Source organism: Sciurus carolinensis, chromosome 7, assembly GCF_902686445.1.
Source record: "Sciurus carolinensis chromosome 7, mSciCar1.2, whole genome shotgun sequence".
In the NCBI taxonomy this organism is placed as follows: domain Eukaryota; kingdom Metazoa; phylum Chordata; class Mammalia; order Rodentia; family Sciuridae; genus Sciurus; species Sciurus carolinensis.
In genome coordinates this window covers 133400723-133417479 of record NC_062219.1, presented here as the reverse complement: position 1 = coordinate 133417479, position 16757 = coordinate 133400723, and the positions used below count along the sequence as shown (strand labels likewise).

At 35.0% G+C, this 16757-nt stretch overlaps 1 protein-coding gene across 3 annotated transcripts in view; it reads left to right on the top strand.

Moving 5' to 3' along the window:
* The window catches only part of Gmds (GDP-mannose 4,6-dehydratase), a 604350-nt gene that overhangs the window by 121326 nt on the left and 466267 nt on the right, over window positions 1-16757 (top strand). For all 3 annotated transcript variants that reach the window (XM_047558608.1, XM_047558605.1, XM_047558607.1), the window contains 2 exons: window positions 2939-3026; window positions 5097-5206. In XM_047558608.1, coding sequence (XP_047414564.1) covers window positions 2939-3026; window positions 5097-5206 — 198 coding nt within the window. The remainder of the gene's footprint in view (window positions 1-2938; window positions 3027-5096; window positions 5207-16757) is intronic.

The following is a 16757-nucleotide window of genomic DNA, read 5'->3' as shown; positions in this document are numbered from 1 at the left end:
TATCCCAGAAGCCTTCATACATTATTTGAAAGAAGTCAAACTTTTTATGGATTTTATTTTGAAACTACCTCAGGCATCTGCAGGAGTGGCTCAGTTAAGCCTTTAACTGCCATTGCTTACTAGCTGTGTGATTTTAGGCAGTGTCCTTATCTGAGGAATGGGAATAATATTAGTTTGGTTGTTTGAAGATTGAGTGGTTTTTTTTCCATCTATAAAAGACAGTGTCTGACACATTCCACTACGATGTAAATGTTAGCTGTTGATACTACCTAAGTAATCTGTACTTTTCAAAGGGTGAGTGACATTAATCATCCCTGCAAGGCATCCTCTGCCTCCAAGAGAAATGTAGACACTAAAGAATTGAGATTCAGTGATAATGATTTCCATGTTCTTGATCATAATGAATAAATAATGAAGAATTTCTCTGTCATAGTGCCTAATCTGACTCTAGATTTTGAAGTCGAATTGACTTTGTTCTGGCAAAGAGAAAACTTAAAATTTACCCTTCATCACCTAGTTAACTATGACATGATTATTTGTTTGTCACAATACCCATGTCCATTTATTTTAAGACTTTCGTTTTTCAGAATTTTGTTTGTGAACTGGTATAATTTAATAATAATTCTGGTTAAGTTCATATAAAGTCATTTAACTCATTTATCTTTTCAGTTTGATTTCTTAACTCTCATCTCTTTTTCTTCCCATATCCTTACAAAAACAAACAAAAAAGCCCTACATCCTTTCTGTAAAGAGAAAGCTGTTAATCTCAAATTCTTAACTAGATTATGCAGTTTGCACACATTTTGGCTTGTCTTAATGTTTGTATTTCACCTGTCTCAGAAGCAGACAGACTCAGCTTTCATTAGTTCTTAGAATAATACCTGCTGTCATGGATTAAGCATTTGGCAAGTCTCTTTTTCTGTATACACATACCAACAGTTGGGAGTGAGGGGAAATTAAAACACTTTTTTTTTCCATTGGGGGGAAAAAAGAACTAATGCGTAATGGTTTTCATTGTAAGTGCAACATTAAGGTCCTGTGTTACTGATTTGCTATGACTTTGTATAGCTGTCTGCTTTTCACATTGAATCCATAAAGATTGTTTAATATTTTATCAAAGCCTTTTATGCTTATATGTAATATATATATATATATACATATATATATATATATATATATATATATATATATGAAATTTCTGTGTTTTAGGCTCTTAGAATATATGACTTTCCCAGAATTCATCAACCAAAAGAAGATACCCTATATTATTATTATCATCATTATCAAAGTTAAATTGTATATTTTTAGAATAGATACATTCCTCTCCATCAAATAAAACAAAGCACTAATGTCTGAGGAATCTGTATTTCAGAAATAACTTTGGTGGTAAATGCCAGATTTCCTATGCATAAGTATGTGAAATTGCTTTTTATTAAACAAAATTTATTAAATTTGTAGAGTAACTCAATTTAATGACTAAGTAACAACTTGAAAAATTGGACACCAGGAAGTAGAATAATTCTAAACTTAATATTATTGTTATATCCTATACTTTAAATTAAGAAATGGCTGTGTATATAGCCAAATCTCACCGTTTCCTAGATTTTTAATGTTGCCTCCTAAAAAGTCAACCAAGTATGTAGTATACCCCTACTAAAATATTTACATGTTTACCAAATTTCCTTGGGTTTTATTCTTTTGGAAAATAGTGTTGATGAATGCTTTTCTCTTGGTTAATACAGCTAACCAACAGAATTATTAATTGTGGGTGTGTTGCATTCTTTGCAGAAGTCATTTCTCATGTATGCCACATAAAATGATGATGACATTTCTTTCTGTTTGAAAGAAAGTCTTATGTGCTTATGACTTCCTCCTTGCATTTGGAATATTTGAGTCATGCCAAGGATTAATTTTGGTTTGAAATAGACAGAAAACGATTGAGTTAAAAATATAGAAGTGTATTCAGCTGCAAATGAACCTACCCAACCTTAGAAGGAACACTTCTAAAATAAGTCAAGGATTAAAACTGCCACCAGTGGAACTGGAATTTGGGCAGCTGGTGACATAAGCTGGTGTTAGCATTGGCAGCACAAAGGGAGCAGTCCTGACACAAGAAGGAAGTGGGACCAAGTCTGGAACAATTTCTCTTATGTATCAGACACAAATAGTCTTTTCTTCAGTATCAGACAGGTATGCATTCCTGTTCTAGCAACTTTATCCCCTTATGCTGATCATGGATAAATCAAGATAAATTTCTTAAAAAATCCTTTCTTCATTTCTATTTTCTTCATGTCTTACTTAAATCCTGTAATGTGTGAATCTTTTTCCTAACCCTTCCAATTTAATATCTGATAAATCTATATTTCAGAAATAACTTTGGTGGTAAACAACAGATTTCCTATGTTTAAGTATGTAAAATTGCTTTTTATTTACACACACACACATACACACACACACACACATAAAATAGATGCAGCATGCAGTAGCTCTGAGGAGATAGGAAAGATGTAGAGTCCTCCTCCCTTGTTAAACAGGCAACAAAGCTGTTTTACAGATGTGGCCTCATGTGGTATGTCTTCAGTTTCAAATTGAAGAGATATTTTTGTCAGCAGTAAGGCAGAAAATGTATGTGTTTAGAAAAGGAGACATTTGAGTATCTATAAGCATGAAGTCACATAATTATGTAATTACTTTTGTTGAGACTGGCAGTAAAAACACTGGAGAAAGATGGAGGTAGTGCTCTGGTACCTATCAGGCAGTAGTTAGGGAGAAAATAAGCCCTCTAACTATTTCTAATAGTTTAAAAATAATGTTATATTATAAGTAATAGTAATATTTTTCATAAAGCCAAATATTAGCAAAAGAACTTCTGAGTTATTTTTAAATTCTCATTACACATTTGTAATTTACTTTTGTCTTTTCATACTTAAAAATTCAGGTCCATGGAATTGTACGGAGATCCAGTTCATTCAATACAGGTCGAATTGAACATTTGTATAAGAACCCCCAGGCACATATTGAAGGAAGTAAGTCATATTCTTTTCTAAAATCTTTTTCTATAACTTCCTATCTTCAGAGAAGATGTTGTCAAATGTCATTTTTCTCCCCTATCTAGTCGTAATTGTTTGCCCATGTATCACTATGTTGAATATGACCTATATGCCCTGAAAACCTTCCCTGTTGCTTGATATCCTAGGCCATTGTGTCATCTGGATTTGACTGTTAAAGGGAAATTGGGTAGGTGGCTCAGAGAGACCAAGGGAAGACATGCCTTTGATCATCCCTCTCCAGGTGTCCCTGTTCCCTCAAATAAAGAGTAATTCTGCATTTAAAGAACACTCTTTTGCTTTTTACATTTGGTTCAGTTTACTCAAGTTAAACAATCTGCAGACATTTTAATTAATTTTTAAAATAATTTGTGAAGACAGATTCAAAACCTTCTGGCAATTAAAATATTTAAATTGATGTACCAATCATTGTTAAGATTTATAACTTTTTTGTTGTTTTTGTTGTTGTTGTTAGTAAATTTGCCTATGTTGTAGATGGATGGTTAAACAGCACAATTATGGTGTTCTCTTACTTGTCCTTTATATATGCAACCTATAGCAACAGGTTGTTAGGGAGACTATTTTGTACATGAGGAAATGGAGAGAGAGACAGGTGATTTTATTGAGGTCAAACACCATGAAGTAGGCAGAGCTGGGTCTAAAACCCAGAGCTTCTAACTCCAAGTTCAGCCTGCATTAGTCAGTTTTTCTAGCCAACAAGGATAATATAGTCAACTTATAAATGATCAATGATTTTGTATTTACCTCCAAGTTCTGAATATTTGGAAGGTTGGGGTTACTTTTGTAGGTAGTGATCATCAGGAAGGTGATCTAGTTGTCCACAGAAAAGATTTTTCACCTTAATGTTTAAGTTGCTAAGTACATCCTTCTTGAAAATTATTACAGGTATATTGAATATCCCTTATCCAAAATGCTTGGGACCAAAAGACTTTTGGGTTTTGAATTTTTTTCAGTTTTTGGAATATTTACAAATACACAATGATATACCTTAAGGATGGGACCCAAGTCTTAAGACAGAATTCATTTGTTTCATGTATTCTTCTACACACAGACCAAAGGTAATTTTATACAATATTTAAATAATTTTGTGTGTGAAATCAAGTTTCACAATGTAGAGTTTTCTACTTGTGGCATCCTGTCAGCACTTAAACACATTTCAGATTCAGAGCATTTCAAATTTTCAATTTTCTGATTAGAAATGCTAACTCATATGGTTTTGCACAAACTACAGATTCACACTATCACTGGATCTATATATAGATCAGTATTTTGTAAAAATAATGAAATTATCAAGTTAGCAAATCACCCATGTGTACATTTCAAATTCTTATACTAATGAATTCAGTGTAAGGATCAACTTAGATGTAGGAGTTGGAATGGGCTGGTCATCCTAATCAGTTGTGTTACTATGTCAGACTTACCACAGACAGCTTAAGGACTGATGTTTATAATGTACTTATAGAACAGTGGTTGGAAGTATCTGAACACAAGTATCAAATATGAACTATTGTCAGTATCATCAGTGTGTGATAGATGTATTTAGAGTGTACATATATTATTACGGAATTTTATTTGCCGGAATCTCATTCTTACATATCTTCCAATCTCCCAGAGTCCTAAGATATATTAATTGTTTAACATCTATTATTGTATGATACTGTTTTAAAAAGTTCATCTGACTTTATCCCTATAAATCCTTTCCAGACATAGGCAATATATGTAAATATCTTTCTACTATGTAGGTTCATCCTTTGTTTATTTTTATGCTGCTGTGGACATAACCCAGTACCTTGCATGCTAGGCAAGTACTCTATCATTGGGCTACATTGAGCTACATTGAGCTTCTTAGCCAATAAGTTCTTTAAAGATGATAGCTATATCTGCTGCTCCGGGACCATCAAATGCAACATTTCCATTCTGACCCTTGTTTATAGACTTTTTAAGGGTATGCATTTCAAGTTTGATATTTTCAAAAATTGAGCTTCTATCGTTTTCTTTTATCTAATGGTCTGTTTTTGAATTCTAAAGACATGAAGTTGCACTATGGAGATCTCACTGATAGTACCTGCCTCGTGAAGATCATCAATGAAGTAAAGCCTACAGAGATCTACAACCTTGGAGCCCAGAGCCACGTCAAAGTAAACCATTTTCTTTATTATTGTCTCTCCAGCTGTGTTCCTGTGGTGGTGTATGTTTTACATGTGTCTGTTGCTGCTGCTGCTGCTTCTTTTTTTTTTTTTTTCCTTTCTGTAATACCTTTATCTTGTTTGTTTGTTTGTTTTTATGTGGTGCTGAGGATAGAACCCAGTGCCTCACATGTTCACCGCAAGTGCTCTACCACTGAGCTACAATCTCAGCCTCTGTCTGTTGCTTCTTAATTCAATAATACATCCACCTGTCCTAGTCTTCAAATTTAGTCATCCATGTTAATTTGGTTATTGATCCCAAGGGAAATACTGATAGAGCTTTTTGAAGGCATATTTTCTGTTACTGAACAGGATACAATCTTACTGTTAACCCTCAAATAGCAGTACTCATTTATTTTGTTGTTCCCAGTAGTCATGAGTCCTGGCAATGTTTGTTAACTGCCATTTCAGATCACATTATGAATAAAATTTTGTTAAAATGTTGGAAGATGTAACTCAGTAAAACCTTGACTTTAATTTTTGTTAGTGACTATAACTGGTTGAGAGAATATTTTTGGAATCTCAATTACATGTTAAAATTAGCTGAGTTAACTTTTTGTTGTGAATGGTAAAAATTATTGGCAGAAAGCTTTTTAGCCTATTCTTCCTCAGTGTGACATAGCTAATGTCCTTTCTTCCCTTTTCTCAGATTCTTTGGTGCTCTGCCTTCCTTCCTTTCGTTGTTCTTTCTGGAGCAAATCACAATAAACCAGAGAAGCCCCTCCCAGGCTTCTCATCATCTGCTTCACTTAAGGTGTCCTACTGTTACTTTGGTGAATGAAATCTGAACCCAGGATGATGTGAGTTCTATTTGGAAACTTGTTCAATTAGCATAGTTAGTGAAACATAAAAATAAAAGCAAATGACTTTAATTTTAAACTCTATCTCCTGAAAAAAAAAAAAAAAAAGAAGGTTCAGAATATCTACCAGCATTTTTTGCTATTTAATGAACAAACTCAGCAGTTTTATTTTAGGAAGTATTTAACATCTCTTGATGTTTCTTTGTATCACCGGCTTTTCAAACGATGGAGGCTATGTGCCTATTTCCTATAGCTCTTTTAGTTTGAGATGAAATTATGAACTGAATCTCATGAAACATTGCAAAATGCTATCTGAAAAATTGATAGGAGATTTAAAAATTTGGTTGTCAATCCTCATAATAAATTTTTATGTAAGAAAAATTGAAAAATGACCACATATTCATCATAAAGATCTTATCTTCTTATCTGTGCTGTCTATGAAAAAAATTTTCCCTTTCCTTTTATCCCCCTGGTGTTAGCCTCCACTCCATCTGCAAGCTCCACCCCCAGCTGCTTTTCCCTTTCTTAATCTATGATGATTTTGTTTTATATCCAGATTTAAAATTTGGTCTGAAAAAGGAATTAGGGTCTTTAGGTTCAAGCAGAGCTGTTTTCCTAAATGATTCTCAATGTGTTTTCTTGTTCAAAAAGGGTGTTTTAGACATATTATTCTTGAGAGATTAACCCACCTCCCTGCTTTAAAAAAGCAGTAATTCTTAATCATTCCAGGAATGAAGATCTTATTTTCCTTAAATGAGGCAGTCAGTCTATCTTCCACATTATAATTCATCTGAGTGTTTTTGACCTTCCTGACCAGCCATAGAGTATCTTCCAGACAAAACAGAGTGTTTTGGAGCGAGTACTCTGTTATTCAATTTCCCTAAGATTAAGAAGTTTCCTTTGTGATTGTAGATAGGTTATCACCTCCTGGAAGACATGAACTGGCATGGCAGAAGGATGTAGGACATTTTATAAAGGTTTATTTATAGACATCCCTCCCTCTGTCATTTTAGTATTAAATGAGCCAATCTGTTTCTTTCTCCAAAATGTATTTGTAGTTCAAAAAATGTTTTATTTCTTTAGTTACCGTGTGCATAATAGTTTTGGGTTATCATTCCAAAGTAGTTGTACTTAAGTAATAGAAAGAAAAGGAGATTGAGTTGATTCCTTCTAAATTGCCGTAGATATTAATTTTTCTGTTTTACATTATTTTGACTGCTTTTCCTATAGGTGAGTGGTGCTTATTAAGAATTCTGGTTTGTAAGATTATTTAATCCTTCAACAAAGATTTGTTGAATGTATACCTAATGGAAGGATCTTACATGGTATAGTAAGGACAAGGAGTTGTATAAATTTTACTTCTGCTGTAGAGGATTTCAACTTTGGTAGAAGTGATTTCTGGCAAGGACCATAGATTGGCACGGAGTCTTCCAGTCTTTGGAGGAAGGTGAGAGAGACCTTCCATCTGAGGGGGATATGGATAGTGTCAAGGAGGAGCAGGTGCTGGCACTGATCTTGAAGCATAAGGAGGATATTATAGAAGAACATGCAAGGGAATCAGGTCATGAGATAGTTTTAAAAAGTTGTGAGGTTTGGGAAGTTTTGGGGTGTGCAGGTATTAAGTTCAGCATTCAGAGCACTTGAAATGCCAGGTAGCAGCTAGAGAAAGAGAGCAGAGAGTGAGGATTGAACCTTGGGGACTTGCCTGTAGTTAGAGGAGAAAGAAGAATAGAACTGATGGCAGAAACAGAGGAGATGAGAGGCAGTGGGTGGAATTATCTTGGAAGTCGTGAAGTTAGACCATTTCAAGCAGGAAAGGATGAATCTAGGAGAGAGGACCAATAAAAGGTCACTGGCCTCGTCAGTAAGGCTGGATATGACTTTGTGACTTATACTGTGTGTGTGTGTGTGTGTGTGTGTGTGTGTGTGTGTGTGTTTTGCTGGGGTTGGTATCCAGGGCATCACACACACTAGACATGCATTCAACCACTAAGCTACATATTTAAACCTGACTTATGATTTTAAAAAGAGCATTTTGGTGATGGGACAGAATAAGATAGTGAGAACAGAGAAGGTTTAGAAGTTAAGGGGTTGAGGGGTTATAAGGGAAATGCAGACCAAGTGGATTCTTTTATCAGATTTCTTGGTAGAAGGACAAGAGCATATGTTAGATAAAGGATATATCAGTATCCCCTGAAGGTTTCCAGGTCCCTCCCCAGAATCTGAAGTCCAGGGTTTGAGAACTTGCATTTCTAGGACATGTCCAGGTGATGCCTGACCCTTATCTGAGGATAACATATTGGGAGCCATTACTCTGGTGTTTCAGATTTCTTGGTTTATCCATGTGTCTCAAATGCATTCTTCTTTGACTTTCTTCTTTAATGTATGAGCTTTTGAGTTTGATATACTACACTTCTGTTACTCACCAGTTAATGCTTTGAGCTTTTAAAACCCAAAACTGTATCTGCAATCAGGAATGGTGAGAATGGAATGAGACTGAAGAGAATCTGATCTACCTTTATGCCAAAGATCTTCACATTCATAAACCTCCGTTTTCCTAAGCAGTGTGTACAGTTCATGAGAATAATTACTTCTCAGTTACTTCTGATATTTTAAAGAAATAATATGAGTGCAAACCATGGTAGGCATGTACTACAAAATCTTCCATGCTTCATACCTCTGTTTATCATGTGATCTAAGACAGGTTGATTCTTAGTTACAGGTGGAGTGAGCATAGGGAATTGGAATTGGGATAAAGGCCCTTGGGTGCTAACTCCACAAACCTGCCAGGCAGCTGGGGCATGCTGCTCTGTCACTGACCACTTTAGGCTCTGCCTGTTTTCCTAGTAGCTTGTTTTGGGGGTTAGATTGGAAAATACATATTTTATTTCTTTCAAGTAATATCTGTATTATTCATCTTTACAGAATTTATTGTACTTACAGATGATAGACTTTAATTTTTAATGAATAAGTTCTTCCTGACAGTGGAATGCTTGTAATAAGATTAAATAAAATAAAATGTCTTATCGTTTGGTGCTCTTTTGAAAGAAGTTTCTAATATTAGCACACTTAATTTTGAATCTATGACTTTTAGACTGGGCATTGTTTGTTTTGGCTTCTCTTTGTGTGGAATAAAGTCTTCTATCACTCTCACTTCCAGTTAATTTGATGTGGGCTATGGTATGCTAAAAGTAAGGAAAATAAAATAATAGGAAGTTGGTCTGGTTTCCTGTAGGAAACCAATGAAGATGAAATTGGTTCTTGGAATAAGCCCACAGCAGTCTGGGAAATACTGACTGAAGACATTTTTCTGAATCATAAACAGAAAAATTATGACTCATGAAGTAGGTCATTGAAAGGCTGATTTGATCTTATGTGGGAGAAAGTGAGAGATGACTGAAATGTACTAGTTATTAAAAGTAGTTAAACCTAGCGTGATGACATCATCCAAGTAGGAACAAATTATCCAGTATGTGGACCTGCCCATTTTGATGGAAAAAAATGTTTTAGGAACCTGCTTTTTTGAGATTATTGTTTTTTTTTTTTTCCCCTGTGTAAATAATAGTGTTTCTAGGCTGTTCTGCATTCCTTGCTGTCATGCCTTTGGATTTGTCCACTGTTTCTCACAGCTTCTTTGATAACCTTACGTCAGTCTTGAAGTCATAGTGGTAGATGAGCTCTTTCCCCATTGAACCTAGTCCAGTATTATTACCTTTTGTCTCAGTGTCATGTTGGAATTGCCTTGATTTTTTTTTTCAAAAAATTTAAAATTACACAATTAAAAACAGGCATGGGAATTAAAATGGTGGGCCCTGGGAAAGGGCCTGAGCAATTTAATTCATCTCCAGTGACTTTTTCCTGGAGGTTCTGAGCTGAAATTTTAGTTTGATAGTTAGCCTAGGTTTTCATTCCCAAGAAGCCTGAACCTCTTGGGACCTCTAATTGAGGGGGGTGGGCAAATGAATAAATGCAGTGGGAGAATTGCATTATGGTGGGGAAGGGCAGGTGCCTATGCTGAACATCTGGTTAGGGGCCTGACTGACTCAATTATAGAACAAAACAAAATTGCAGCAACATGGCCCTTTACTGTGTAATTATAGCAAGGGTAGGGGGTGGCCTGTTAAAAACCCAGTGCAAACAAGAGAAAGAGACTGTTCTTCTCTGATCTTATTAATTTATTTATTTTGGAACCTGTGGAAGCTGGCAGGGTGGTATGAGTGGAGCAGGAAAAAACTCTTGCTTTTAGGAGGAACATCCTTGGAGGTGGATCAGGGCCTGGCCTTATAGGCCACATGATTATGTGGTAGAGTTTCTTATGTCACCATATGTGAACACAGCCATCTGCCTCTCTCCTGCAGTGGCTGCCTTTTACTGGTTTATGCCTGCAGGATGCACTGGGGTTACTTTGCACCCAGTATGGAGATAGGGATTCAGAACTGTGTCACAAGACACTTTTTGTACAGTCAGGAGCTCTCAAACCAGGGGTGCATGCACATCAGCATCCCTAGAACATATTCTAAAACTTCATCTCCAGAACATCCCCACCCCTGCAAGATTCTGCAACTTGGAATTTTCCTTGTTTTCAAATCCTGGTCACATCACATGCTGACTGTAGGACTTTGACAGGCCTTCCTGAACCTCTATTTTCTCATCCTTAGGACATGATTCTGCCTATGGGCCGGTCAACTTTGAGTTGACTATAACACCCTTTCCCCAGGTATCCACTCATCTTATTTTATTGACTGTGCTCAGCCTTTACTCAGATGTCAGCCGCTGGAAAGGCCCTCCTGACTGTGTGCAGTAGGAACACTCCTAGGAAGTGTGGCACTCCAGTCCTGAGGATGTAGGCAGTGGTGAATGCAGTAGGCAAGGGAGGAAGGAAATGCAAACTGGCTACTCCGCCTCCCCACCCCCACACCAACCCCACAATATCAGTGTGCCCTCTCTTCACAATGTAGGCTAACATGAGGCTGATTATTTAGGGAAGTGGAAGAGCTTCTGCCTGAGATGGGGCCTGCTCTTTGCCTTAGCTGCAGGCAAAGGCAAGAGTGTTTTCCTCAATCAAATGCCTATAGTTCTTGCCACTGCAGTGTTAATTTGCATGACACATTCTAAAGGGGGAAATGATGTTCTGGGCCCTTTGTATTTTATTACATAGACCATAGAATTCGGAGGTGGCAGAGCTCTTGGCAGTGAGCCAGTTCAAGTTTCACAAGTGCCTGCCTGGGACTGCCAGTTGATGAGCAGCCAGCTCTGTGTAGCCTAGAACCCAGAGTTGATGCCACTCATTTGCTTTTCATGGTGCAAACTGAGAAGACTGAGGATGGAGGTGGGGAGGAAGGTATGATTGAACTGAAAGAAGTTTTACTTCTCCTGTCATTCCTACCATTTAGTACAGTGAAATGAAGTTCCGGTGCAATAGTTTTGAATTAAAAACAATTTTTTTCCTTGCTGGAGGGAACTGATTATAATTAATACCATATGAGTAGCGTTTGCATAGCTAGGAAGATCCCCAAATACAACAGTGCAAGGTACAAATGAGCAAGTACATCAGTGATGCTAAAATAAAATTAATAAATAGGAAAAAGAGAAACGTACAACACTGACTCATCAGGAATGATTACAATCTTTTGGTTAGAATAATTCAATTAATTTAAATTTTTTTAATACTGAGTGTTTATACTATTACTGGTACACATGTAAGTGTCCCTTAAAAAGTAGGGTGTGTTAATAGTATATGCTACTCATGGAATTATTGTAGCTCAGTAATTAGAATGAACAGCCTGTTCCTATTTGTGTAATTATGTTTTACAGAAATTACCAAGTCAGTAACATAACTATAATATTAATGAATGTATTTTTTAAGATTTAAAAATAAATATTTGTTTTAATACCACAGATACATTTTTGTCCACTTACTAGATTATAAAAATTTTATGTCTATATTGGGTCTCTGAAAATAACTTTTTAATAGATAGATGAATTGATATATTTTGTATGAGGTTTAAAAATTTTTTGTATGAGGTTTAAAATTTTTATATTGTCACATGTAATTCTTGGATATGCTCAGAGCAACATAAAACTTTCAGATTGTTAGCAAATTGTGAATGTTGAAATAATAAAGATGCCTGTGAGCAGAATGTTTTACTTTGGTAAAAAGCAGTGAGTGCAACTTTGAGAACTGAGGATTTATATGGTGGATTTGCATTTGTACCTAATATCCATTCATACTATAGTGTGTATGTCTGGAAAACGTAGCCCTCTTACAAGGTCAGTGAATAGGGAGGCGACTGGAGCAAATCCTGGATGTTTTAATTCCATAGATGGACGGCATGGGTGGAACAAACCTCTACATTCAAATAAAATTGTGTTTTTGTTTTTGTTCCTCATGTCCGTATTTCTTTCTGATCAGTTCTATTGCCCTTTCATCTGTGCAGGCATAGTCCCCATGATGTTTAGTATAGATGGTAGTCACTTTAGTTTGGCTATGGGGCAAAATTGTATTATAAACATTTTTCCATTTTGTAATTTAATGTTTATGTTTATAGTATATAAACACTACTAATATAAATATGGCTTGTTATTTCCCATGGCTTCTAGGAAGAAGTTGGGCATTTTTTACCTAATATTCATGAGAATGGTGGGATTGTACACTGTTGGTGGGTCCCTGCTTGTCATCTGGCTCAAATTCTTATTGAAAGCCTGTTGTAGATTTGAGCAATTGAATTCAAATCTAAAACTACTTAAAAAGTCCTTTATAGTCCATTAAGAATTTATATGGGAGAGAACACTCTATGAAATTTCTCCTCTCCCTGTTCAAACAGATTGTTGTATTTTATTAGATCTAGGTGGTATTGTAATTTTGATAACAGCTAATAATGTTTGGAATTTTGCTTATAATTAGGACCACACAGCAGTATGTTTGTTGGGTTTTGCACCCTTAACCTACTACTAACTTGTTTACTAAATACAAGTAGTATTTTAATATTTTAAGTTATTTCATATATAATGAACTGAAATTAAGGCCGATAGCCAAATGCGCATGTATATTTTAATATCAATTTTGATATGTGTTTATAAGTACAAATGGTGAATTAATAGTAAGTCAGTACATGTATTGCAAGTGAAACTTTCTATTTTGGACTTTTAATGATGAATAGAAATAGTTTTTAGGATTCCTAACTTGATACATAAAGTTCCTAATTTGTTTAAAGTCATAGAAAAATAATACCTTATTTAATATCATAGTTAGACATTTCTTCTCTTCCCCCAAAGTTGTGTAAGTTTAACAAACTAAGTTTAACTTCTTTTTTCAAAATACCTAATAAAGCTTGGTTTCCAATATAATTTCTAGTCTATAGTACAAGTGAAGTTTATAAAATTTGTTTTGTTAAAGTTGGATGCCTAAATTGGAATAGTGAGAATAAAATGAGACCTTTTCTAATTCAAAGATATTGAATGCATCAGAATCTTTTCTATTAATTTCTACTATAACTTGTTAATTGAATTTACCAGTGCCAGTAAGAAGAAAATTATGGGAAAATTATCTTAATATACTAGATTTTTCATTTTTTGAAAAACATCTAACGTCCAAGATTAATAGGCAGGTATCTTTGTTCCTTTTATGTTTTTATAATACTCATATAATGTGTGAGAGTATAGTTTAGAGATGTTCATTTTGAAAATCTGAAGTGAATTTGATTTTATTTACAAGAAGCTGCATGAAATCTTGGATTAGCATTAGCATATTAAACCCTGTTAAGTTCATTATTAGACTAGATTGTGAATTTCTTAGAAAATGTTGCATTTTTAAAAGATCAGTTCAACTTCTATACGGTTATAGTGATTTTTAAAATCAGTGTTTTCAGAGAGGAAGAATGTTGTGTTGACAGTAATCATGCAGTTGTAAAGGGCACATAGGTAGCGAGGAGGCACAGGGTGAGCTCATTTTGTTTAGTGTTTCAGGGTCAACTTTTTCCTGTCTCCTTTTCACTCCCATCCCCATACAGTCTTAGAAATTGATAATATTGACAAAATAAACCTCTAAAGGACATTCTTCAGGGTTATTAATACACATTATTAGTCCTGATTGTAAATAATCACTCTTTGCCTCTACTGTGTGGATTAATTGTGAAATGGTACAGAGGACAGGTTTTGTTTCTTTGTTTTAGTGTTCCATATGGTTAACACTGGAGGGTTTTTTGTTTGTGTTTTTGACACTGACATTTGTCAGGACAATTCAGAGCCTAGCTGAGAGGCTCTCTGGTGTGTTCTGACGGATTTCTCCATCTTCCCCAGGAAGAAATGTTTGAATGTTTTCATTAAGATTACTTGGTTCTTACATCACAATATTTGAGTTATTGTTTGTTTGAATTAAATAATGTGAGTAAATTATATTTTTGTCTGTTTCCTATATATTAAATACTATGGAAGCATTGACTTAATGATCATTTATTTCATCCTATTGTTGGGAAGGATATTTAGTTTGCAGTTTTGCAAAAATTATTTTTTTGAAATTATTTACTTAAATGAATTAAGATCTCAACTTTAAACCATTTTCTTTTCAATCATAACTCCAGCAAAGTTGTCACATTAACTAACATCAGTAGCAATAACGGAAAAAGTCATCGGTTATGTTAAATGATATTGTTACTTAATAACCTCCAGTAATCCTTCACTTCTATGCAGTTACTTCATAGGGACAATAATAGAAATTCCTGACAAGATTCTGCGTTTGTATGGGCAAGCACATTTTTCCTGAAGCTCTTTTTTCGTCTGTTAAGACAAAAGTTTTTAGTGTACTGAAGAGTGTTGTGCTCTTTTATACATATAGATGGCAGCAAAGTGTTACAGACCATGGAGGCCAACTTTGTAGTGGGAATGAAGGATGAGTGACAGTGCAAACTGACTTCAATCAGCATAGCTGCCTGTGTCCTGCAGTTAAACCTAAAATAAGAAAGAAAGCTACTTTTGATAACACAAGAATATAGGAGAATGAAGAAGGCTATGGGAAGCTATAATATACTGAATTTCTGGACATATCCCAGGTGGGAAAGCTTAATCTATTAAGGTATGTCATCCACTCCTGTCAGATAATTGGAATCAGCTAAGATAATGTGCATGTCAAAAAAAAAGTGACAGTGAAGGACTGAGGAGGGGTAAGGCAAGAGGGAAGTAAAAGAGAAACCATCACAAACTGCAGCGGCAAGTAAGGCCTGCTGCCTGAGGGTACTGTAGAGTTTGGCCTGCGTGTCTCCTTTTTAGTTAAGCAAGTTACAAAGAGGAAATGTCAGTCCACGAATCAGGCAAACATTCCATGGGAACATTTGCTCAAATGTCAGCATTTTAGAAAATAGAACTGCGGTCTATTATGGCCCAGTCCCCAGGCTGAATTTGCTATTGAATGCACAAGTACAAATGTATTTCTTCACAACGCATTTGCAATTAACAAGTCATTTTATGTCCTAATTAGCATTCCTATATAATGACATAAGCACTATAAAAGATGTTGGTCATCATTATAATTAATATTTAATATGTGTCTGCTTCTGAGGACCTTTTGGTGGCTTCTCACAAATTTCCAGGTGATTTTCAAGTTTTAGAATTGCATTTGGTAAAATCAGACAAGAGGATCGGATGAAATAGAAGCCTGTGTATTAGAAACTGAAATCTGGAAGTGAGTTATAAAAAAGCAATTTGTAACACGTCCTGAACAATTGAATCACCTCAGTCTCTTACTGCTTGCAAACATAATAAGGGTTTCTTAGTACGTTTAAAGTAATGGTAGTGTTGTTCAGGAAAACATTTCCCTTACCCTTCAGTTTTTTCCTGATCTCCTCTGAGGTGATTTAGTACCACAGACTAATCTCTGTGTCACAAAATTGATTCTAAAGGTGTGTATAACAACTTGCTTAAATGCAATATCTGGCAAGTTTCTCTTGTGACAGCAACTTATTTCTCACATAATTATTTTCTTAGTAAATTTGATATCTTAACAACCCCTTCCCTTATTTCTGAGTTCAAAAAATAACACTTAATATAATTTATTTCTCATACTTAATAAAGGCTTACTTGAGAGTATATTGCCGTTCACCCTCTAGTTGCTTCAACCAAATGAGGTTAGAAGGGAATGTGGTTTGTAAGGGTGAAGGTGGTTTCCAGCATCATTTGCTGTGTACTGTAATGGGCCTCAATGGTGTTTTAATGAAGCATAAAACATATTCTGGCTGCTGCTTGTTACTTATTAATGATTAACTGGTTATGCTCTGTCATATATCAGTAGGAAAAGATACATACATATGCAGTTTTTTCTGTTTTAAATTATGTTGTGTTTAATTTGTATGTAGAGAGTTTTATATTACTCCAGTATTTCTAGTAGCATGGGTTTTATGAACATAAGACTTAAGATATGACCTCCAAAGATGTAATTGTTTTATAATTTTGTGTGTCTTCAGTTTAATTAATTTGATAGAATTTTATAAGATGAACTTGCACCATCATTATTTCTTAAAACGAAAGTCTAAAATGTTCAAATTAGTTAAAATTATATATAAATTCCTTTATAAGTCATTAATGAAATATTCAATGTATTTGTTAAGGGGGTTGTAGATTAACATGCTATTTGAAAACACTTTTAACTGAATGTAATGTTTTGCAGGTGACTGCTTACATTTTATTTTATGCTTTTTCCCTCTTTGGCACAT